The sequence below is a fragment of the Vanellus vanellus genome (assembly GCF_965231255.1).
Source record: "Vanellus vanellus genome assembly, chromosome: 26".
Lineage (NCBI taxonomy): Eukaryota > Metazoa > Chordata > Aves > Charadriiformes > Charadriidae > Vanellus > Vanellus vanellus.
Window position 1 is genome coordinate 1483231 of NC_138931.1, and position 25460 is coordinate 1508690.

Genomic DNA, 25460 nt, shown 5'->3' on the forward strand with positions numbered 1-25460 from the left:
TATACAGATACAGCGTATGTCATAACAGTGTGGTCACACCAGGGAAGACGGAGTGAGTCTTACACATTCCATTCCTTTAGACAGCGTTGACAAGAAATCCATTAAATGAGACAGTCCCACAGATTCTGGATGTGCATGTGTGTGGTTTTTTACGTACATCTTACCTGGACTCCTTTTGAGTGATAGCAAGATAGATTTCCCATGAACTCTCTTCCGGAATAGCTCCATGTGGTATCAACAAACTGACTCCTACAAAAGAGCAAAGGCAGAACTTACCTTTGGGAAAGGCACTGGATGTTAAGAACAATGCACAATTGGCCTCTGATTTACAAGACACAGAAAGGCCATCTGCTAAAGCAGAATAACACTCCTCTGAAATAGGGGTTCCAACTACAAATTATTAGATGAAAGGAAAATACATTATTAATGTGATCCACATAGTTATTAATATTTAATTGTCTAGCAGAGTCTGGAATTATACAGACTCATATGCCTAAAAATTTCTTGCTCCAACAGAGCTCTTAAATAGTTCACTTCCCATTGTTTTGTGTCACTAAATGACACTGGATTCATAGTCTAGATGTGACTGAAGGCTTCTCTTCACCCTTGGGTACAGGCAGATGCTTTGTCTACTTCACCACTTACACAAAGGGAATAATTTATGGCAACAAAAGGTACCGTCAGCTGCTTCCTTAAGATTTCCAGCAAGAGTGGTTTGTAATTCCAGTCATTTTGATGGCCTTGATACCCTGACAGGTTTTTATCTGATGCGGCAACAGAACGCTCTCTTTTGAGTTCCCTATTTAATTGTTCTTTTATTTTTTTTTCTTTTTTTTTTTTTCTTTTCTTTTAAATAATAAATATAGTCAAAAGCTCATGTGCCTTTGGTAACTTTTAAGTTAGCTGTTGCCAGTTTCTGGAAAGCAGCTAGGGCGAGCCAGTTATCAAAGATTTTAATCAGCGGTTGACTCTCACTCTTATTTGCCAAAATGTCTCTTAGTGGTACACACCTTGCCATCTGCACAGCTCCATGTTTTACAAGATATGATCATGGTTTAAACTCTTCTTGAAACCTCTTTGCCTCTTTCTAACTTTGAAATCCAATCTGAGAATCCTAGGATCACAGGGAGTCTCATCATGGAGAGATGACCTGACCAAGTTAATCTGAATTTGCATGGAAGTCACCATACCTAATAACTAGGGAATCCAAGTGATGATTTTCCTTTTACTGCACTAGTACAAATTAGAAGTTAACAAGGATGCTTTGTACCAGGTACCACTGAAATTAAACTGTTGTATACCATACTGATACAGGAAGGGTAAATTTTCCTTTGCGTACCTCACACAACGCAGAACCTCAGCTAAGTAGTGAAACAACTGCAGTATAATTTACAATTGGCTAGCAAATTTGATCTTACATAAATAGGCAGAAGGAAGTACATAAATTGCAAGCGCACCAAATATGTATTTAAATAATGTAATTGATGGGATTATCATTATATCACGTAGCAAAACAGCATGAGGGACTTCTCCATTTATGACTTAACTGACTTAGTGCCTCTGCCCTTGAATATTCATCCCTGAACATAAAAACAATCCGTGAAGAAATTAGTATATTCCATGTTTTGTGCACAACTGTACACTCAATATTATATTCCTGAATTACATACTGTTATCAATCTTTATTAAATACAGACCACATTTTTTATGGTAACCTTTAAAGTACCCATTTTATGAAACATATGAAGGATAAAGCTCTACAGCATTCAGTTCTAGTAGATACTAAGACATGAGCCTGGACACACTAGTCAAATGAAATCGAAGTTGAATTTAAAGGAGACTTTGATTAAAGATGACCAGAGTTCGAAAGATACCTTCGCTTGCAATGGTGATATCTAGGGATTTCTGATACATTCACCATTTTGAAAAAGAAAGTGTCCAACATAAGGAATTTTACTCGACATGATACAAACATAATGATGTAGTGCAACATACTGCAGGCGTATGATTTTAACATCCTTTATTTAATTCTAATTTGGGGCCGTATGTTTTCAGCTAATTCAACTGGCAATTTCTTAAGTCTAAAATTCGTCTCACAAAACTCTGAAGTCACAAAACAAACTTTACTTCTTAAACAATGCAAATTGAGCATCTCTGCTGCGATGTTTCAGTGCATGGCTCAATCCTGAAACGCCCGTTGACTTTGAAGTGCCCCACTATGGAAATCTGTCAAGCTATTAAGCTAAAATAAAGAGAAAACCAGAAAGCCGGGAGTAAATGCTAATGAAAGCCGCACTAGAGTTTTCATTGAGAGTGGAAGCTATTCTCCAGAGATGTCTGTTTGTTATATGCTGCAGACTTTAATAACATAATGAAGTCTGACAATGTTAACGCAGTCAGATGTTGATGCGTGTAGATGCTGCTTTGAGTATGACCCTATTATATAAGATGCTGATCCAGTATCGACCTCCTTCCTGGGGAGCCCGTCTTTTGGATCAGGATCCAAGTAAGCAACAGCTTTGATTAATATGACTTTCATGCTGAAGACATCAAGAGAGGCAGTAATTTATAACAGTTCAAATAGGCGTAATGCCTCTTTACTACTCATCTCAAGCTTTGTTCTGATCAGTCATCTCCTGTGTGGGCAACATGCTCTACTTCCAAAAATTTGCATTATGGAGCCTCTGCTTTTTCTTTTCTATCTTTTTTTTTTTTTAGTCATAAAATGCTACCTCGGGCAAAATAAATTTAACCTAAAATTATTTTATATGCTTTTAATAGAAAGGATCTACCCACCTGTGTTTGGAACCACTAAACGGCCACCCAGGTGTCCAAAAACGGCAGTTGTCTTCAGCTCACTTCTTGTTGAAATAGAAGACAGGTTCTGAATATATGTAGCCTTATTTCTAGCCTGTATTGTACCAAAAGCTCTGTTATTCCCATGAGGAAAAGTTCCTGAATGCGCCTTTGCATGGTATTCAGCCCTCTCTGTCACCCCCAGGGACACCATGAATGAACTCTGAACTTTGACTTTGATGTCTGACAGCGGGTTGAACAGCGAAGACTCTGTCATTAGCTCCTTGTCCATGGGATCCTGCAGGCAGATCGGTCCGCTGTACGTTCTGCTCACTGTCAGGTCAGGCTGCATGGAGGAGTTCAAGAGCAGGGAGTTCCCTGGAAGAATGAAGCAGATCAGGGGGTTAGCTACTGTGTTAAGATGTTAAATCAGAAATCTCTTTCTGACCTCCCCATTTCCTTTTTGACTTGCTCTTCCTTCCTGATACTCTCAGAGCTCAGAGTCACATAAGGTAATGTTAAAAAACCAGATGAAATGATGCCATAGATCTAACGGGTACTTCATCGCTAAGTTATCTGCACTTCAGGCAACTCCAGAGTGCATGAATCCAAGAAGGAACTTCGGTTTTGTTTTGGGTTCAGGTTTGTGTGTGTGCCTTTTTCCTTTGTTGTTGTTGTTGTTCTAAAATTAAAACCCACCCAGTGGTTTTAAGGTCTTCCTGCACACCTTTTCCATGAGCTTACACAAAACAACATGCTTCATGCTTGAGGGAAACCAGATTGAAAAGAAAGTGGGACAAGAATAATATAGGGACAAATACCACAGTTAGTTGTTTATGAGATTTTTAGGAGCACTATTTGGTTTTTAGTAATCAGAATTTTTCCTGAAGTAACTAATTTTCTGGAAATTATCTATAGTGCATCCTTGAAAATTTGATCACTTTAAGGGACTGCAGGTTGGCTTGCTAACTCTATAAACGCATTTCTCCAAAGAATAAAATTTGGATCACACTAATCCATTGTCCATATGTCAGTATTACGTTCTCTTTTCTTGGCAAACTGAACAGAGAATTGGCCTTTTTTTAGCTGAATTGTTTAGTTTACAAATGCTCTTACTTAAAAAAACCCACAGACAGACAACCCAAAGTAACTGAAACTGAATTAAGAGCATCCTGGTGTAAGATCAATTGGCGTGCTCAGATATTTTCAGTGTCCAGAACTAAGGTTTTTGAAATGTTAAGTCAAACAAACAATTCCCCAGACTGAAAACAAGACTTTTAAGGCAAACTGAACAACAAAGGAAAAAGTTACTGTTTGAGACAGTCATTGAGAATTACAGGACTCCAATTAAAGGCTTGGATTTTTAAATGAATGCATGAACATCCTTCAGACATCCCTGTCTACCAAGCCCTTTTTCCAATTTCTTGCAATTTATGCTTGGTGAGGAATGTCTCCCAGAAAATAAAGTAACTGTAGAAACAACAATACAACCCCCCCCCCCCAAACTGCAACATATTTCACTTTTCCGAAGAGAGAAAAGACATGGGGATACTTTCACACCTCACCAACACACGCACCCACCCACAATAAGGCAGGTCTCTATGTTAGAATGTCAGTACGGAATGAAAGAAACATACTATTTTAAGGTAATCACTGTTTTTATTCTGCCCCCAGTTTTTTGTCCAAAGGAAATATTATTCCAGAAAACATCTGAGTGCTGCTTTTAGTAAAAGTGAATGTTTCTCCCACATTTTATTATATTGGTGGCTTTCTGAAGTTGTGGAGCTTTTTGTTTCCTGGGTTTTTTTTAATCAGTACATGTTTACACACATTTATTTCCCACAGACCTTTGTTTGCACACTAACAGCAGCTTATAAAAACACCTAAATTTGGGTTTCTCAAATTAACAGTAAAAACCTAATCAGTTCTATTAGAGTAAAGAAAATAGAAGAACTGTAAATGAATAGGAAGGAACTACAGTCGTGCTTCCTGGGTTTCTTTTGGTTTATTTGTTTTGGTTGGTTTGGGGTTTTTGTGAGTCACAAACATCAGCGTAGAAGCTAGCAACAGTATTTCTAAAGCACTTAGAGTGTGGTCAAGAAAGATGATGTATGGGTCCAAGCTGTGATGAGAAAACAGTAGCAGAGACAGTAAGAGATGGTTCTGACCCCCAGATGGTGGTGCTGCAGCTGCCCTTCCCTGGCGCTCAGCACCGCTGCGCAGCATTAGGGGAGATGCCCTCCCCCAGCTGCTCGGGGAACACGAGCTTAGTATCTCTTTGCAGTAGGAGCTCTGGAGAGAAGCAAATGAAATCACAACACTAACCTTGTCTCACTGTTTTAAAATTAAATGTCTGGAAGCCTCCCGTCAGTGCAGATGAATCAATCACATCCACGCCGTACTCACTCTGACTCCGTCTGTAAAGGGTAACGCCAACCACCAGCACAGCTACAGCAATGACTGCGGCTCCCAGGCCGGAGTACAAGGCAATGTCACTGGCAGTCTCAATATCTGAAAGGAGAAAAAGCAGGTACCAAGTCAGCAACGCTCAGGAAAACGTCTGCCTGGCGCTGGCTGGCGGTGAGCAGAGGGGACTATAGGAGGCCACAGACACGTGGCCCGGGAGGCAATGCCTGAGACAGAAATGTGGAGCGGATCACAGCAGGATAGCAGAGCACAAAGAACACTGAAAAGCAAGCATTTGAAAGCATGAGCAAATTTCCTGATGCATCACTCCACACAGGTGAGCTTACACTGGTTTAGGGATCACATCACGGTCTTTAGTGTTTTTTTTTAAATGGGAGAGTTGGACTCATAGCAGTCAGAAACAGAGCGCTTGCCAGCAAATAGCCTTCTCTCTCGCCTGCAGACACTGCTAGCTCTGGCTCCTTGCTGAGGTATGCCATCGTTCCCCGTTCCAGCCCAATGGAGATCATTAAGGTATGGTAATAGAACCCTTAAAGGGAGAACGTGGAACGACTGCAGCTAGGGAGGGCCGCTGCAGGTACCGGCACGGGTCTCATCTTTGCTAGCTTCCAGGCACGTGCAAGTTTTAGGTTTGAATTCTGGAGCTAGTCCAGGAGGTCGTGAATCCTCCGAAAAAAATCACAGTCAAGATTTCACCTTCCCCCCTCTTTATTTTCTGTAAGAGCTTTAGTGTAAGAAGGAGAGGGGCTCAGAGAGGGGCTGAGACCCCACACGCCGCCTCAGACTCCTGCAAGCACCTTCAGTCTTTAGAAGCAGGTTGGAAATCAAACCTTACCCGTGATCACACCCATGCATTAAGCTTACAACCAAGTTTTCTAAAACTTTAAACTTCTACAGCAGAGAAGAAGAATTCATTGCTTTGAAAGAATGAATCCAAATGAAACCTGCAATATTATCTAATTGAATTATCCAGTCCCGCTGTTCTAGATCTCCTGGGATTTGGGACCACATACCATGAAATTAAATTACTTGGCATGTACACTTGGTGGGTCCTTAGTTCCTTCATGCCAAACTCCAGTTTAGAGGAAGAGATAATCATGTTTTCACCCTGTACATCATCTGTTATCCTACTGCGTGGTGCTTCTGCTACCAAGTGACAAGCACTTAGTACAGAAAATGCATTTATTTCTAACAAATGACAGTGACAAAAAGTAACTAGGAAATCCAGACTACTCCATATCAGCACATAAACTGCAACGTACAGAAATAGGGTAGGAAGTTAAATTCAGCATTTAATAAATAGTCAATTACTGAAATTACTTAATTAGTATTTGGAAGGAGGCTTCTGTTGTGCACATGTTTTCCTGCAGAAAGTCAGATAACTTCATTTTAGCTGAATTTTAAAAATGAACGTGAAACTTCAGACCATTGAGATGAAAGAAATGAGTACCTACGGGCAACATCAGAAAAGCTAATTTTCCTGGCTCACCAGTTTCTTATGTAAACGAAATGTCTGACACAGAACAATCCCAGCAGCTGAACTTCCTGGGCAGGCACGCCAGCTGCCAAAGGCGAGAGCCGAGTACCGCCTGTTCTCGAACATACGTGAAATGCCATATGAATTGCGGCAGCGAGGAAAGCAAGTTCGTAAACACTGCTTGAAGTGGGCTGGAGCGCATGGGAGATTCGCTGTGAATAAGGCACATCCATCCCCGTTCTCAAACTGTTCCCCATCAACCCCAATTCCAAAATCCCATTCAACCCAAAATAAATGTTTTTAAATCAGTTTTACTAGGACTGCTATTTAGCCCAGAAAATAATTCTGCTAAAATTCTACTGAATTTTCAAATAACCTTGTACCAAAAGAGATTTTGTTTTTAACATATTTAGAATTTGCTGAGAAGGGGAAAAAAATAAATCACAAAGTTTCCATGTAAATATCAGCTTTCAGAAGAAATCCATCTTCTGTGGCATGTCATGACAAGTAATCATAACTGAATAAACCTCTAAGTAACTCTTATACAGCTCCTTAGAACATTGCAATTGCCACACAGTTCTACTAAATAAATTACTAGAGAAAAAGATTTTTTTCCAAGGCCTTTTTTTCCCCCATTTTTTCCAGGAGATGCCCCCTTGACAAATGTTGTAAAGGGAATTTTCAGTTCAAAGTTAGGAGTTCTAGAAAGTAAGCTGTTAGCGAGAGTGTGAGTGTATTGGACTAACAATGGGAGATGCCCATATTCTCTTATTCCAGATGGACAAAGTAAATGCAAAAAGACAGGGTTCATAAAGGAAGACAGGAAATACCTCAAATCAAACCAAGACTCCCTTAATCCCAATCCCAATCCCAGTACCTTAATCGCATACTGGTTTACCTCCATTTTATTCTCTAGTATCAGGTGCTAAAAGAAAAGTACAGAAACTAATTACATTTCTATTTCATCCAATTTCCTATTCCCAAGCTATTTTCTTGCTACAGGGAATTAATTGTGAAACTCTATTGTTGACTTAATTTTTGCAGGTAATTACTACAATGAATAAACCAAGAGGAGGAATTCTGTGTATCTCCAGTGGTAGGAGAAACCTTAACAGCAAGTGGGTTCTTCTCCTTTCTAGAGAACCGCGATGAGCTGGTAGTTATTTCACCATAAGCATCTTTAAGGCTTCCATTTTGACCATTACTTTCAAACAGAGAAGTGCTGAAAATATGAATTACCTCTTCTACCTTCTTGGGATAATACATGATAAAGTCTGAAACACGCAGAAATAACCCATTGGTAAAAAATTACTGCCACCATAATGGCAACAGGTAGCAAATACAGGAGTTGATCGTTCACCATCAAACCCAGAACATAAAACACACCTCAAGTTCTCACCTGTGAGTAATTAATTTATTACTCTAAATCTACTTAAATAGTTTAGCTGTTTCTTTTCAATTGATTCAGATGTCAAATAATTTACGTTTTATACTTTTATACAAGACTGTTGGGCACGGGTTAAAGATGGGAGCAAGAATACAGAATTTTAAAAAATGAGAACAGTTTGACTCAAGCAAAATTCTTCTGGGGAGAAGAATTTTGTTTTCAGTGAATGCTTTTAAGTATCCCTAGAACTTGAATTTGATGCTTTTCTGTAAATGTAATTATTGTAAACTCTTACAGTTACTCTTTCTGAATTTCCTTATCGTTAATAGAATGGGCATTGTTCTGTTTCATAGAAGACCTGGAAGAGTTATTCCAGTTTTCCCATAACTATTCCATTGCAAGGGAAAAAAACACCCACAAACCCAATGTAACTAATACACAGAGTTCAGAGGAAAAGGATAACCTTTTCAGAATCCAGTAGATTTTTAAACAGCTTTATCTTAAAAGAGCAAACCAAGAGTGACATGGTATTCCTTTGAATTGTTCCTATAGAACACAACTGCTTAAGAAAGGGGACTTTAGTTTTTATTTAGGATGTTAGTATTTCTTTAGAAACAAATACTGGTCTTTTTAATTTTAATCTCTTTCTATCTTTTCTTATGGCCAATTCCTTTTATGGGAGACTAGAAATTAAACTAAAAAGAAAAGCATGGCTAATTTGGGGAACGGGGTAATTTTCTGCTTTTATTTTTTCCCAGAAGGGAACAAAGTGAAACGCACACAAACTAAAAAAGAAAACATCTATAGTCTACCAATTACTATTTAATGAACCGCATCCGCCCAGCCCAGAGGAGGTAGGGACTCTCGAACAGCACTACGGTTTTTATACATTTCAGTTACAGGATACATGTTTGTGGTAATTGTAGCCTATATTTCACTCCACCTCCTGACACTGTTACACAACATTTATTGAAAGCACATTTGATGGTAATGAAGTTTCTATTAACTATGATTAAGTTTCATAAAGCACCTGAAGATAATTTAAGATGTGCGGGAGCAGAAAATGAAACATTTGGTTTAGTACATTAGGAATCGTAATTGATTAAATTAGCTCATTTACAAGAAGTGCTTTCCAGGAGCTATGCAGGGCATACATTTCCCCCCGTCTACCGTTAGAGTTTGCTAGGAGATTTGAAAGGTTTCTCCAGCTTCCCATCCTCCCCCAGCTCTCTGTCACTCGCGCTTTTGGTACTCCTTAGCAACTCGAAGTCCGTCTCTTCATACAGGCAGTCTTTGAGAACAAGGATCAAAAGTCAGAGAATCGTGTAAGAAGTTATTTAGTAGAACAGGTTGTTTCTCAATTATCTTCATAATTGACTTTGATTTTGCATCAACAATGATTCATGCAGTCTTAAACTCAGTTACCATTTCACTGAATAGCAACAAGCTGTATTATACATTTTTAACCCCATAGCTATAACCAAACCCTTTAATTCTCCTGGGTATCTTATATGCTAAAATCAATCCCATTCAAGTTACCTTTTTAATAAATAAGAAAATAAAGCGATTTGACTGATATTCTGTCAAGATCCTCTGATTAAATGGGAATCGCAGAAATAAACAAGAACCTATCAATTGTCTGAGCTAAGTTATGACGCAGACCAATTATACATGACCAATTAGGGGATGATTCCAGTGAGACAAAGACGAGACAAAATTAAAAAGGCTTAAGCAGCCACGGCAACCACAGCCCATTTCTGAGCCACCTAAATTTGATTTTGAGTATCTAGAAATACTTAAGTATGGGAAATGTAAAGTAGAAATATTCTGAGGCCAGCTTGGTATGCATTCAGAACGTCATGGGTGAAGCCAGGTGGCTGTCACGCACCTGCGTAATTTGAGCACGTTACAAACCGAGAGCTTTAACAAGCCAAACCCCTTTCCCTCAGCGAGAGCCGTAGCCATCTCGGACAATAACTCTGCTCCTCTAGAATTATTATTTTCATTGCATCGCATTGTTGCTGCAATTTAGTTACATTCCGCTGTAAATAGCTATGAAGTTGTCTGTGGATAACATGGATTTGAACTTGACCAGTCCCTTTAAAACTCTCCCGTTATCAGAGAGAGGAGTACTCTGGGATCTGAAACCAAACAGGCCTCCTTCAAGTCAGCAAGAAATTTTGCCACAGAACGTTTTGGCGCTGCAGTCCACAGCAGACGAGCTGAAAGGAAACATAGCTCAGGTTGGGATTTCCAAATGTTTTCCTAATGATTTAGGGCTCAAGTTCCATAAACTTGCAAATAATCTGGTCACCCTACGCCTCTATGTCCTGGAGGAATACTTAAATACTTAAGACTTAAACCCCATTTATTTTATAATACATAATAGAAGAATCAGTCTTCAAAGAAGATATTGCATGTGTTACTTCTCAGTACAGGTGGATTCTTATTTAAAGTCCTTCAAAGGAATTAAGCCAAAAATGTGTTTATAAATCTATTTCTCAAAATTAAAAGATAATTTTTTGTTGAAAATTAAGCAGTCAAGAATCCTCAAGACCTTGTGTACAGTTTATGAAAGAAGAAAGCAATGTCTTTGCTTTAGAACAGACAGGCCTCAGAAATTGTAGCCTTGATGAAACTGTGTCTTTTTTTTTTTTTTTTTCCCCAATGAAATCTTTCAGTTAGTCGATTCACTCTAAACTAAAATTCCACTGAAGTCAATGGAAGACTAAGAAACAAAGAGTGCAGGATAGAAGCCACCCAAAGCAGTGTGTAAATGATACCTATATACTCTTTACAGCGTAAAGCACAAAAACGCCCTTTACCAGTTGATAAATGAAGGCCAAAGTGCGCTGAACAACATCAGACAGAGCCCGTAGTGGAACCAGATTTGAACCAAGAAAGCCAAACTCCTATATTAATTTCTTTTTTTCTAATTACAAGTCTTCAAGAGATCCATTTCAAGATAAGCATTCCTGTAGAAAGGGCTCCCAGTCAGACACAAATTACTAAAGAACGGTCACTTTTCTATTTTTAGTTTAAAACCTGTGATCACAAAGTTGCTAAGAAGATCCTTTCAGTAGATATGAAAGCCTTTCATATAACCTTCAGTTTTATTTAGCTCCTAAACAAATAAAACAGGATGGCAGAGAAGATGAGAAAAATCATATTTACAAGAGAAAAAAAATAACTTACTTCGGGATTTTATTTCATGAAGAGGTTTTTTATCTGAGAGAGAGAGAGAGAGAGAGAGAGAAAGTTGCACTTAATAAATTTACATGGAGCATATCTATTTCCTATATCACGTCTGTCTCGCTCTATAAATGAAACATTTTCTCCTTGTTTGCTGACAATATGACTATTTTATGTTGTCCATATTTCTCCCTTCATATTTTTTTTTTCCTAAATCTCTTTCAGGATGTTTCTTTGCAGTAATTTTTCACTTGGTTAATTCAAGTATTTGTTAGCTTTATTGGATGCTTTTATTTACAATATTATACATCTCAGCAATAAGAAAATTCGGTACTTTGAAGCAGATCACTTGGCAAAGCCAGTCAGTTAAGAATTAATTATTTCTCTGTATGTTTGATATTTGGAAAGGATAGTGATGGACATTTTAAAAAGTAATTTATAAAATATAAAAATGTACAATATAGTCACTTTTATGTATCTAAACATAAACCAATAATGACACCTATATGTGTTTATAAAGAACATACAGAATCAATGTACTACCACGCATATGCAAATGTGTTATAAAATAGATTTTATACAGTAGTGCATCTCTCAAAAATAAGACTGTCTCCTTCGTAATAAGCATTTGAGTTATTGTGTATAACCTAATACCTGAAAAGGTAATCAGAGAGACTGGGGCTTGTGCAGCACCCGTACTGCATGAGCGCAGACTCCACGGGTGCACAGGGCAACAAAGCCCCGCACGGGGCAGGGCAGCCCCAGCGCAGTGCTCCGGAGGGAATGCGTCTGCCATTCCCCAGACCCTGCTCAGGACCTGGGGTTCTGCAGGGGTGCAGGGGCTGTCTCCAGCCCGCCCCCTGCGCGCTCTATAAACACAGGCTCCAGATCAGTCCTGCCACCCCGTAGTTCCTTGGGCACTCTGCCCAACTTAAGCAGCTATTCCAGTGCCTTTTGTTGAAAGGTTGTCTGAAGAAAACAACAAAACACAACACATAACCTACTGATTTGTATAAAATTTGCAGAGGCTGGCAGTTCAGCAGAGTCAGACTAACCTAGTAGATAAACTAAAATGTGGGATCTAAATCCTTAAGCGGATGAGACTGTATCCATTTTGTAGGTGCTTTGTGTTGTAAGGAAATTCCCTTTGACTGAGCTGTTCCCTGGCGGTAACACTATATTAGACACAAGTCACTCTCACTGCCCAGCCCAACCCAAGCAGAGACCGGGGATTCCCCCCACCCCGGCCCTGCCCCAACCCCATTTAGAAGGAGCATGCCATCTATGGTGCAGAATATTCCACTGGCTATTCTACTGTTCTCTCTATGCTCCTTCAACAGCTTTTATGGGAAGCTGAAAAAAGTCCTTGACTAGTATAAACATCACTTAGCCACAACTAAACCAATATGCATTAGTGACATTCCTGTCATACCAAATCTGAAAACACAGCAACCACTAGAAAGAAAATGAACTCTATCTTAGCTGAAAGCAGACAGATTGCTGGATCCAGAAGCCTCTTGGCAATACTCAGCATTACGGCTGGTGGAAAAACGGAAGACAAAATTATTTGTGATTTATGATGCATTAGTAAAAACATGTTTGTAGTTCATGTGCTTATGGTCTACTTGTTTTTTCCTTTTTTGGGCACTGGTAAAAGAAATCAATAGTTTTTGAAGTTATAAAAAAATAACTAAAGCAAACAGATAAAAGTAAACCAAAAAGCTCTACAAAGCCATCTCTTCTGTTAAGTGATGAAAAAACTTTCACCTCTGCAAGACAGAAATCCACCGTGGACAAGTATACTGTGAGAATTCTGGTAGGGAATAAACAACAGAAGAACAAATATGCAAGAAGCTGGAAAGTCAGTAGGACTATCTTGAGTGAGAGTGACCTTTGCATTCAGATTGAGTCAATCTCTGTTTTTCTCCCAACTTGGCAGGCGTGGCAATGCTTCATATAGATCAAAACCAAAAATAATTCCACCTTTCTTCTGCATACAAGTTTTTTATCTATTCAATTGTTACAAGTCCTAGAAAAGCGCTTTCTGTTGCTCCTCAGTCAAGGAATGGATTGTCTGGATCCATCCAGAAAATCAAAAGCCAAAGTGAGAAAGAGGATGTTCCTGTGACTGCAGTGTGTTGTCTCTGTGGCACTCCCAACCTCTCCGGGCAGGGACCAAATCAGGAACTGGAGAGTAGACCCTCTTTTATCACCATTTCACTTACTGACTCCAAATCGGAAAATTCGTGCCAAGGATTAGTATTTTTTCTGCCAGTTCAGAATCAGGCCTACACATCTTATATTCTCACCCTTACTTTCATTTAGGAACTTTTTTGTTAACCAAAGAAATGTTTCATTTCTATTTTTGCCTCACAAAAGGAACAAAGTTAACAAGTTGTGCCTGAAAAATAACCTCCAAGAGATTAGTTTTCTGTAGCACAGTACTGCATTTCCTTCACAATTCCCCATGGGATAACAGAAGAGCAGAAAAGGTACATGTTGGAAGATGAACAGGGGAAAAAGATTTAAAAAAACCACGATAATTGCATCAATTCCTATTAGCTGAGAATGCAATTACAGTCCTAAAAATAATTTGACACACGTATATACATACAGCACACCCCATAAAGGAGTCAGTGCCGCACTCCAAGATGAAAGAAACAAGGAACACTTGATTCTTCAGCCTGTTTGAAGGCAGGTGGAAATTCAGCTTTCAGAACCAACACGCACGCCCTGGCGCTACCCGTCACAGCAGTAGCAGGAGCACAGCTTCCCTAAAACACAAAGACGAGGTAAGGCCAGAGCCCATCTCAGCCCCGCTCCGCACCGGCTGGCTCAGCTCCCGCAGCACCAGGCGCCGGCTGCCCTCTTCCCACCGAGCTTCCGCAGCCCCAGCGATGGGTGGGCTGTACGGAGGAGACCGCTGACAAAGCGCTCCACTCCACCTTACACCACAGTAGATTTTTTCCCACAAAATACCTGGAGATCATTTTCTGATCCCAATATTAAGTGAAAAATTGCTGGTGTGTGGTATGACACTATTGTAATCTGTTCTATGGATAAACAGAGACCCGATGTCTCCACAGTTGTCAGTATGACATCTTTTATAGGCATTAAGTTTACTAACAGAAGAAATAAATACTCTGGCTGCATTATATACGTATCTCTAATCAGGGATATGACTGTCATGGGGTGTCTTTTTTTTCTTCTGTTTCTTTTTTTTTTTTTTTTTAAACTGTCTTCTGAGAAGGAAGGTGAATTGGCAACTGCCTCCTGAAGTTTTTTTGCTTTCAGCTCCTCATGATGTTTCTTTGCAGGACCCTTCAGAATGCAATCGGCTTTATTTTCCACAGCCAAAACTACTGCACTGGTATATGCTGGGAAAAGCCAGCCCCTCCCCTGTCTCATACCCCCCCTGAGCAGCTGACATCCTCCCCCCTTTCTCTTTCTGTTGAAGGAACTTGCGCACAAGCTTCTCCCTATAGCTGCGGGCCATACAGATTTGGATCCTGAATTCAGAGTTCAGCTGTGACCTGTGCTGGGGCTAAAGGTCGCTCATTAAGAGAAAGCGGTCACTCACACAGCACGTTGTCAGTAACACTGAATGAATGCACCAACATGTACAGACTTCACTCCTGAGAATTTCACGGAATCACGGAGTTTTCAGAGTTGGAAGGGACCTCTAGAGACCATCCAGCCCCACTCCCCTGCCAAAGCAGGATTGCCCAGAGCACATCCCTCAGGACTGCATCCAGGCGGGGCTTGAAAATCTCCAGAGAAGGGGACTCCCCCCCCTCCCTGGGCAGCCTGTGCCAGTGCTCTGTCACCCGAACCGTAAAGAAGTTTTTCCGTGTATTTGAACGAAACTTGCTATGTTCTAACTTGTGCCCATTGCCCCTCGTCCTGTCAATTTTACAAGGCAGCTTTTATATTTCTTACTATGAAAAACAGTCTTGTTCTAGGGAACACACACACATTGTTAAAAAAAATAATTAAAAACCAAACATTGGTCTGGTAACATGTATGTGAACAGGACTCCAACCACCCAGTCCCGCTTCCTCTATGTGCAGTAACACGGATAAAGAGACTTCATGTGACCAGTATGCAAAACCTTCATCCATACAAAAAGCTTCAGAGGGCTTTATCCTGGAATAGTTCCTGAAAATGCACTCCTGGAATTAGCAGTAAATATCAGAGGTATTCTTCGAAAGACACAGCACCAAACTTTCCACTTTGGGACATCTGAGAAGGACTCGCACTGATACTAGTATCAAAGTGATAATTCACCACTGTACAGAGCACGACGGGGACATTCCAAAACCTGCCTGTAGACAGCATCTGGATGAACTCCTCAGAGACAGAGAAGCTAAGAAAGGAGAAATTAACAGCTGGAGAAGCCACCAGCAAATGCCCATGTGATACAATACCGTGTTGTCGATACAACAGTACTCGGAGGCCCAGTCTGTACCTGAAACCAACAGCGCTACAAGGAGTTTCAGTGATGTCCCCCTGGAATGAAGCCATCGCCATCAAGTAAAATGTGTATCGTGACTCTCAGTGCTTCATAACCACAGCTCTTCCCCAGGCCACGTGCTCCTTTCAGACTACCGAAATAAGCATAAGCCCATATTTGTTCCTCTACCGCTAAAGCATAAGTGCAGCATGGAAGATGACAGCCAGGACTGACACGTAACTAGACGATATGAAAGGGTATTACTCGCAAGGTGGGACAGGTAATCTTTACCAGCTTGCCGTGTTGTTACAGCTTTCCTTGGAAGCAGTGACCTGAATAGGGATACCTTTTATTAATTCTGGTGAAAACCACAGAAGGAGCCAACTACACAGTAAGTCAACTCACGACTGTCACAAATAAGTGTGCAGACCTCAGCTGCATCTTTTCATGGCCCTTTCAATGCGTCCTTCAGACAGTCTTCCAATGGATATGCTAATCTGCACGCATGAATGGATTCTGGGTTTATCAAGCCATCTGCAGGGAAGGGCGTTCATTTAACATATAGGAAGGAGAAAGACCTCAGAAAACATCATGTGATCACCATGTTGGTCCTCTAAAGCTGAATGAATTGCAGCGCTCACAAATTCTCACTAGTTATTCTTTATTAAAACATGGGGTAGGAAAAAAGTCGAAATTTCATTTATGTCCTTTTAAACACTAACGCTTGTCTGCCTGACACCGCGGAGCTGGAGAGCTGTTGTGTAACCCTGGAAACTTTAAGTAATTAGAGGCATATAGTGATGCTGCTGGGTATTCCCTCCCTCCAAAACCCAACGAAATCTTATCTAATGTCTCAGCTGAAGTATACATATTTCTGAAGCCTGAATAAATATACAGGATGCTATCTGCCATTAAGAATTATTAAAATCTCAGGGCAAAAAAAGGGAGTTCATTTTGTTTAGAAAATTATTTTCCTTCTCTCACCAGATGTCCTTCATTGAAGGACGGGTTGGGGACAGTGACTGTTTCTTTCTCTCTAGAACTACCAGCCAGGATTAGGAAGGTACACCTGGGGGAAGGCCACAGGCACTTATGCTCCTGTCAGCGCATACGGGATGGTGAGGAGCACAAGGCTTAGCGTTTATAGCCGTATTCTTTCTGGTGCATGCATTATGGCGGAAGAAGAAAATGACTGCTCGGCGTAACGTGAACACATATATGCAAAAGATCGAGAAGGAAGGGTAATGCAGTACCATAGAAACAAGGACATAGGACTATTTAAATATAAAATTAAAGAAAAAGTAGACTTATTTCAGTTTACATCTTTCAGCCCTAGCATTCCCGATTGCTCCCACAGCGGCCATTTCATTGCTAGAAAGCGATGTGGTGACAGTATCACTTCATGGACAGAGCAGCGTTCAGTGTAGGAATAAACTTACGCGTTTCTTCTTTGTTTTGAGCCTACGCAGCTGCCCCCGGGTGTTCTGCAGCTCTGCAGCTGCAGGGCTGATTTTCTTGGCTCCTAGGTGTTTGTTGACAGTAGCAACCACTAGCCAGCCGCTAGAAAGCCAGATGCTTTCCAGACAGGGAACTCACCACAGAGTAGGATTGCCTGCATTTAACTTCTGTGTTAAAGGCAACAGACAGAGTAAACTTTGACCTTAAACAGCTTTTGCACCACGAGTATTCATGTTGGTGCTTTGCCAATTTACTTGCAAGAAAAGGAAGAAGGTTAAGTAGCACATTCTGTGAAATACGCTGTAGCAGGTGGTCATAATTACACATTGCAAAAAACCTTTATTTGGATTTTTAGAATCATCTGATAATTAATAGGCAAAGTATGTGCTACACAAATCCAGTGAATCGGAAGCCACTGTGGGTTTCAACCTTCCCCTATGCAACCCTCTGAAAACAATCTATTTTTTCGCAGTAATATTTTAGCCGGAAGAGTTCTACTGACATGGGTGTGTGGCAGATACGCTACATCACCTGCACTACAGTTTACATTTAGGCCATACCTCCTAAATCCAATTCAGTGCCAACTGTTACTCACCTTGAATGCAAAGCCCTTCAGTGCAATTCTCTGACTCTTGACTCAAGCCCTCGCAGTACTTCCCTCCGTTTCTTGGAGGTGGTGCGATACATTCCCGAACTCTCAAGTGCTCACATTCTGGACTGCACACAGACCACTCGCTCCACACCTCCCAGTTTCCATCCACTGAATGGGGAGGAAGAAAAACCAAGCATCATCACTGTGTATCAGACCGGTGTACTTAAGAGGCCCTACCAAGGATACTTGTTTCATATCTCTCCTCAGGCCACACCAAGTAAACAAAGTATAACTCTCAGGGGAAATAATATAGTTTTATCAGATGTGAAGTTAAAATCCAGTATTATAATGTACCACCTCAAGCGTGCAATATGGAAGCTTTTAAAATAGCACCAGTATATAACATTCTGCAAATATAGTCAATTAAAACTGCAGGAGGAAACATTTCCTTGGCCACCTAGCTATTAGCTGCTAATGTTGCAGTACAAATTCTGCCTTAAACCAGGCTGATGTAGAGAGGCCACACCTTTTCCTACTGGAGAAACGATGCTGACGTTTACAAAAAGAGCATAGCTGGCCTTGTAGACTTCTGGCTAATGCCCTGAGCAAGACAGTGGGTCAATATGTTGCTTTGCCGACTGATTCATAGCTGTCTCTGACCCTGTCCCAAATGAGAAGGGATTCCACAGCTCCGTTTCTTTTTCATGCATAAATCAGATTGAAGAACAGTCAGATGAACAAATATTAAACTCTTTAAATCCCAGTTCAGGACATGTTATATCTAAACACTCATAAAAGCTAGAAGAGAGGTTTGCCAGAATCCAGACAAGTTCCACCGTGACCACAGGCACACACAGGCTCTTAAAACTTACACGTATACAATCCCACTAACTTTCTTTAGCTATATATGTGAAATGCCAATTCCAAAATCAGATAAGAGAGGTTTCAGGTGAACAAATGAGGAAATGTGGTGTGTCCAGAGATGTAACACCATGCTCTATGTATAGCGTAAGCTCAATTTCAAAAGGTTAATATACTTGAAAGCAAACTTTTGCAAGCTAAATAATACCTTTAAGTGAAGTTCTCAGCTTAGGTTTCTGTGTTTCTCTTTCTAGTGTTTCTAACATCACCTCCCCTTTCCCTATACCCCCACCCAGTTGCATGATTTTTCATACTGAACCAGTTGCTGGTTCGCTATTGAGTATTTAGGCAGCTTCAGTGTAAGTTAAAGCCCTGGCAAACCTGGCAGATCAAGGCCACGGGTGCTTGTGACTACTGCTCAGACCCTACGCAACGAAGCTCTGAGCTGTAGTCTGAACAAGGATGCAAGTATTTCTAATTTCCTTTTTGACCTCAGTGGGCTCTTCAAAGCACGACTGTCTGCCTGGCATTTCAGACTGAAGGAGCTCTCCCGTAAGTGTGACATTTAAAGTTACTCCTTAGTAGACTGTGTGTGTCTCACCAGGGCAAAGAGAAGTGCAGGTGATTTTCTGCACTGACATTCCTTCACAAAAGGCACCTCCGTTGAGCGGAGCAGGGTTGGTACAGGTCCGTGACCGCTTCTGCCAGCCCCGGCCACACCGTGCGTTGCAGTTTGACCACTCGGTCCATGATGACCAGCCTCCATTAACTGCGAAACACAAACATGCCTGAGGTTGTGGTAGCTGTTCCAAGAGACATCAAGCAACAAATCTAATCAGATCATTTCATTCAAAGGCAGAATTTGGGTTTTATGCTCTACAGGTAAATTCCAAACTGAACTAGAAGCATTGCTGCCTATCAGTAAAGGCCATGGTGTCAAAGAACACAAATGTTTGTTTTGGAAGAGTAATATGCTAAGCAGTGCAATGACTGATAGAGTCTGGGAGGGCGGTAAAAGAAGGCACCTCAATTCTCATACAATATGCTTTGTTTAAACCATAAACAAGACTTCTTTATTTTAAAAAGGGTGATTTAGGAATGCTCTTCCTCCACCAATCAAACGTCACATGCAGTAAAATAAACACGGAGAGCAACAGAGGACAGTAATGAAGCAATGGTTCTGCCCTTTTGTCCTTTTATGTGCAACATCTAGATTCACCAGTTGGTGCTTGGACACTGCCGTACCACAGATCCAACTAAGGCAGCCCTTTGTGTACCTCCCAAGGCACGTGCTTCAGGGTTTCCTGCTACAGGCACAGCTTATTTATGTGGTTTGAGCTTATAACTGGATCTCCTTAACATCTGGAGAAAGGATTGTTATTATTGACATAACTCCTGGGAATCCATCACAAACAAAAACCTCATAATTCTCACCCCTCTGAAAGCAGGCACGCTCTCAGCCTTAAGCGACAGACCTGAAATTCATCCTAACAGGAACAAGGTTAGCCATCTGATTTAGAACCAGTTCTATGTTAAAAATATAAAAGTACTCCAGCAATTAAAGCACAGAGATCTAGGTTTTTCCATAATTATCACGTTTTCACTGACCATACACCACAACTGTCGCAGACATGCTCCTTCTCTTGGCAACAATGTTGGCAGCCATGCAGGTATAGTTCCCAGAGTCGGAGAGACGTGCCTGTCGGATGATGAGGTTGTGGTCTGCTCTTGTATCAATGTTCTCATCCAGGTTGGAATCTATGGGCTCCTCGTTCTTTAGCCATTCCACCTGGAGAGGGATGGAGCAGAGAAGAATATGAAGTAGGAAAAGACGGAAGCAGAATGTCTCCAAAATTATATTTCAATGATTTCATTAATAAATGTCATTGTGAACTTTACTACAAACATTAAGATAAAAATTGAGTTATGATGGGATTCCACAAAAGGTAGACATTCACAAATTCAGAACAGAAACTATTCCTATTCTGAAGACCCTAGAGCTTACTAACAAAGGGACACTAAATGAAATGCTAGGACATAATAAAATAACAAATAATAAAAGAACAAAAAGAAGGTGGAAAAGAGCTTGTTCAGAGTTGCAAGGGTGTGGATTATAAGGGAAACATTATTTTTGTTCTACTGGGAGAAAAGGAAGGAAAGATGAGGAAGAAGAGGATAGAGAGCAATAATTAATCACACTTTTCCTTGTGGTATTGGGTAGTTCGGAGGCTTTAATATTTAATCCAAGGAATCAAGAAATGATGATAAAGAATACTTGGTCATTCTAGTTGAAAATATTTCATTTACCTCCTCTTCACCCTAAGTATCTGAGCTTTAACCTGAAATAATTTTCTTAAGTAACTGCATCTTACTGTTTCCTCTATATTTGTTCTTGAATCTCTACTGTGTGTTTTGTTTTTATTGTAACTATTATTTATTCAATTATTCTCCTATTTAGGAGAGTCCTTTTGGCTTCCCTAAGAGAATGAAAAAACGGGGAAAAGTCTGTAACCCTGTAAAGCCAAACCAAGGCACTTCGTGCCTCGAGCTAACGACCGCATTACTGTGACAGGGAAGCACCTGCTGGGACTGAAGGAGCACAGACCCGAGCAGTGGAGATTCCAGTCCCAGTGAAAGGCAGCTGACGGCTGCCACTTCCCCCCAGCCTCAGGGGAAGGAGGTATGGGCTAGTAACTTACAAAGGCTGATTTTTATTCAAAGAAAATAGAAGAAAATCTCAACCAAGAGAGAATAAGAAATGTTTAAAAATACTGCTCTTGATACAGTGTTATACATGTTCCAACAGCTGGACAACGATCAGTTAAGCTTTGTAATACATTGGGATGACATGTAATAATTCCACTTTTTTTGAGAGAAACAGACAGAAGGATGAAATCGCTTGACATCACACACAGCGGAAGAGATCATCATAACAGATTCCCAAGTTACATAAATATTCTTAAACCAGAGGCCATTATTATTTGTTGTCAAGGTACATAAATACCACGAAATGCTGTGTATTATATATTTCAACACATCTTCCCTAGTTCATCAGCCAACATATCTCTGAGTAGACCCAGGAATTATTTGAAAGGCATTTCTCTACTTGAAACATAAAAAAATTTAAAATTTAAGGCGTGGTAAGCTGCTGTTACAGAACTGAAAAATTAAAAATAGAAGCCAAATCAGCAGATTCTATTAAAAGACTGAATAAGTGTGAGTTATTTTAATAGCTTTTCTAGACCTGAAGGAGGTATGGCTGTACCCTGAAGTCAAATACCCTTCTCATCTCTGTTCAGATGAATAACCTCGTTTAGGAACTTGTGGAAGGACTTGGAACTTTGTGGTAATGAGCTTATGGATTTGCTAGCTACAGGCATTCATTAGCACACTGTTCTGCGCAGATGGTCTGCAATTTGTAGATTTTCCAGTTTATAAACAAATCTGCAAAAGCTGACCATCAAAGCCAATTAGATTTCATGCCAGACAGCAGGTTCCCCTTCCAGCAGCATCAGTCATTTAGGGTAGCTGGGGACAGAAGGTGTGTGATGACACGGCCGCAGCAGCCGGCGGGGAACGCAGCGAGGAGAGAATCTAGGGGGGTGGGGGGCACTCTGATCCTACATGGTGACTATGGAATTGGAGTGATTATTTTACACATCTGTCAAAAGAGGCATTACCCGAGTATGAAGTACATTACACATTTCATACCAAAAGTGGTTAAAAGATTTTAGCTCTAGATATTCTTTTCCTCAAGCTGCAGTAAACCAAAAATGGTAACAAAGACAGTTTCCCACCAAAGCTTACATAAAGCATTCGAGACGTACCTGTCTATTTCCCCATTCTTATAAAGCTCTGTCATAACACTGATTTGTCTTGATTTTCCTCTCAAATCTGAACTTATTTTTTATCTGTTTTTTAAACAATCTCCTTCGCAAAAGTTTAAAGAGTTTTGGGACCACATGACTTTGTGTGCGACAGTGCACATCGGAATATACATTTAGGGTGACGTTTCAAGAGGGTGAGTTAGTGAGGCGTGCCCCACGCCATCAACGGAGGCCGTGCCTGGCACAGGTACGCTGAGGGAGGTAAACCCAGAGGAGACTTTTTGCAGAAGTCTCGTGCCCTGCATGTGCTTTCCCTAGCGTCGCTGGCAGATGCAGCTTCAGCGCACCCGGTACCTTAGGGCACCCTAACTTCTATTGCTAGGAGCATCCCAGGAAATCGCGCACTGGCGTTCATACTCGTTGCCTTTCATTCCTCGAGCCAAGTGACACGGCTGACGCTTTCACCTCTGTCGACCACAGATGGCCAGGCACGGCGCTGGAGCAGTAACCAAACAGCCTTACTAAAGCCAGTAATGCTGAACTCTTCCCTTAGTAATAGCTCTTTGAATGTATTACATCTCCCTTTGGTCTGAGTGAGACGAGGAATAACCAAGTAATCCATTTACTATTCAGTTTCCTTCTGCAGTTATCTATAATATTAATTATCAGAGGGGGTTTCAGCGAAGAAACTAGGAATGCAATTTAAATTATGGATCAGCAGCACTAGCATAAATCAAGTGACAGAAATTCAATGGTCGCAGTGAGAATGAAATCCACTTTATGTGCAGTGTAATGACAAACAGTAATGTTCAACAAAATGACAAACACAGTAATGTTCAACGGAATGACAAACATGGCTAGTATTACTAGAGTTCATTATTTCACAAGTATCTATATAAAATTTTGCAGATTGACTCTTGTCAGGTCAGGGGCTGCTCCGGGGCAGCGAGGGGGAGCACGGGAGGGTTCAGGCCCTCACTACTGTTGCACAAACACTGGGGCCGTTTTTCCCGTAGACGACTCTTCCAGCCCAGTGTGCGCTGATGCAGTGTTTACTGAGTCTCGGACTGCAAGGCTTAGCGAATGAAAAACATTTACATTAATGCAAAGCATTTAAAAGAATGATGATCATGGTGAAGGGAGACCATTAAACAGACAGAACATAAACATCAAAGTGTTGAGAGATGTGTGATCAGAAGATGATTTGTAAGCAAGGCCATGCGCTGCCTTTTGCTTCTTATCTGGAGGCTTGATGACACTGCGAATACTCATCTCTAATTCCACCCTCCCCCTCCTTTGAAGAAAAACCAGACTTATGCAAACTCATTCACTGCCTTTGCTCAGCAGACGAACGCTTTCAAAGATGGAGAACTAAGGGGTGAATTTATAGAATAAACTGATAAATTTAAAGGACTTGTGATGACAAAAGGTTGCTGTCACTTGCAGTGATGCAGCCTTTGGAGAAACTCCACGCGCACACACAAAACAACCAAGCAAATTAAAGGCAACAAAGAAACCCACAATATCTTCATAGCGAAATGAGGCACGGTGTTCTGAATTGCCAACCTGCAACGCCTGAAGAGTAGGCTCAAAACTCATTAGCGTTTAACTTCCCTCACTTTATCATCAGCGGAGGTCATACGGTTGCTTGTAATACAATGAAATAAATTTCTTTTTAAGAATTTGTCTGTCTGAAGATCTTAAATATTTCTATCTTGAAATAGACTTAAGAACTGCTATAATATGCCATAAGTTTATATAAAGGTATCTGGGTTCCCTTTCCCTGAAATTAAATCTGCTCAGAATTAAAATACCCCCATCAGTTTCTAACGCAAGCTAATCACGTAATGATCTACAAAAGAAATGCAGGGGCAGACATGGATTAACTCAGCTACTACATATTGGGTGGCAGCAGATGAATTAGCATAATCATACATTTGTTCCAATTACAGAAAGCAATTATCAAAGACCAGCTTACAGCATTATCAAAGTAAAATCACTTAAATACACCATATCCTAGGTAGATTCTGATGGGAGTTTGCAAATTCTTTTTTTTTTTAAATAAAACTCATCCCAAGTCATCCACATTTCTGTCTGCTGTACACGCCATGACACCAGCCTGTCAGCTTCACGTCACGGGAACACAACCGCTGTTTGAGCTGCTGCAGGTGATGGAGTCTCACAGTATTTCATATGTGCAAAATCAATAATGTATGCACGCCAGCCTTATTTGGGTATGTATCCACACAGATACTACGGACACACATCTTCCAGTTGCCGTACAGCAAACTCAAACACTCCGGGGACTCACAAATATCCATGAGAATATTGATGGCGGCAGGAACGCGGCTGAGTTCCAGCCTGTCGGAAGGCTCTGGCAAAGATGCTACGGTTCCCTGAAAACTGCCAATTTTAAGGGTAATAGTTGAGGGTTCTACGGGAACAGAATGTTATGCCCCAAAATCTCAGATGCTTTTGAGCCTGATGGCAATGTCACTGGGAACATTTTATTTCCCTGCGACAGGCACTGCGTTGGGCTTTTGCACAGCCACCACCTGTGCCGTTCAAGGAGAAAAGCTGACTAACTCCAGATGAAGGAATCGCATTCTTCTGGCTAAGCATCACTGCTCCTTTGCCAAACTTGAGAGGGAGGCTACGCAGCTGTTAAACCTCCTGCATGACTAAAGAATATTCTTATTTGCTGTAACAGAAATTACTTTTTTGTTTGTTTGTTTTTAATACCAAACCTCATTTAAACCTTGAAGATGCCAGTAGGTCAGACATCAGTTACAGGCCTTAAGTGATTTGATGGACTAAGAGTTCTTCATCAATTGTTCAACCTAATTTAAACATCCTAAGAGCTGACTGCCCATGACTGAATTTTCTATTCTTTCTTGTTTGAGACTATAAATAGATTTAATACCCAACAGGACAACAGAACTCAGAGTTCTTGCGGGCACACATGATAATTTTGTACGTCAGAAGATTAA

The 25460-nt window shown here is 40.7% G+C and overlaps 1 protein-coding gene across 1 annotated transcript in view; it reads right to left on the minus strand.

Moving 5' to 3' along the window:
* UNC5D (unc-5 netrin receptor D) overlaps window positions 1–25460 on the minus strand; it is a gene marked incomplete at both ends in the record, with an annotated part of 156428 nt that overhangs the window by 23908 nt on the left and 107060 nt on the right. The window contains 7 exons of the mRNA XM_082495827.1: window positions 165–249; window positions 2797–3174; window positions 5122–5307; window positions 11283–11315; window positions 17786–17950; window positions 19245–19412; window positions 20252–20432. Coding sequence (XP_082351953.1) covers window positions 165–249; window positions 2797–3174; window positions 5122–5307; window positions 11283–11315; window positions 17786–17950; window positions 19245–19412; window positions 20252–20432 — 1196 coding nt within the window. The remainder of the gene's footprint in view (window positions 1–164; window positions 250–2796; window positions 3175–5121; window positions 5308–11282; window positions 11316–17785; window positions 17951–19244; window positions 19413–20251; window positions 20433–25460) is intronic.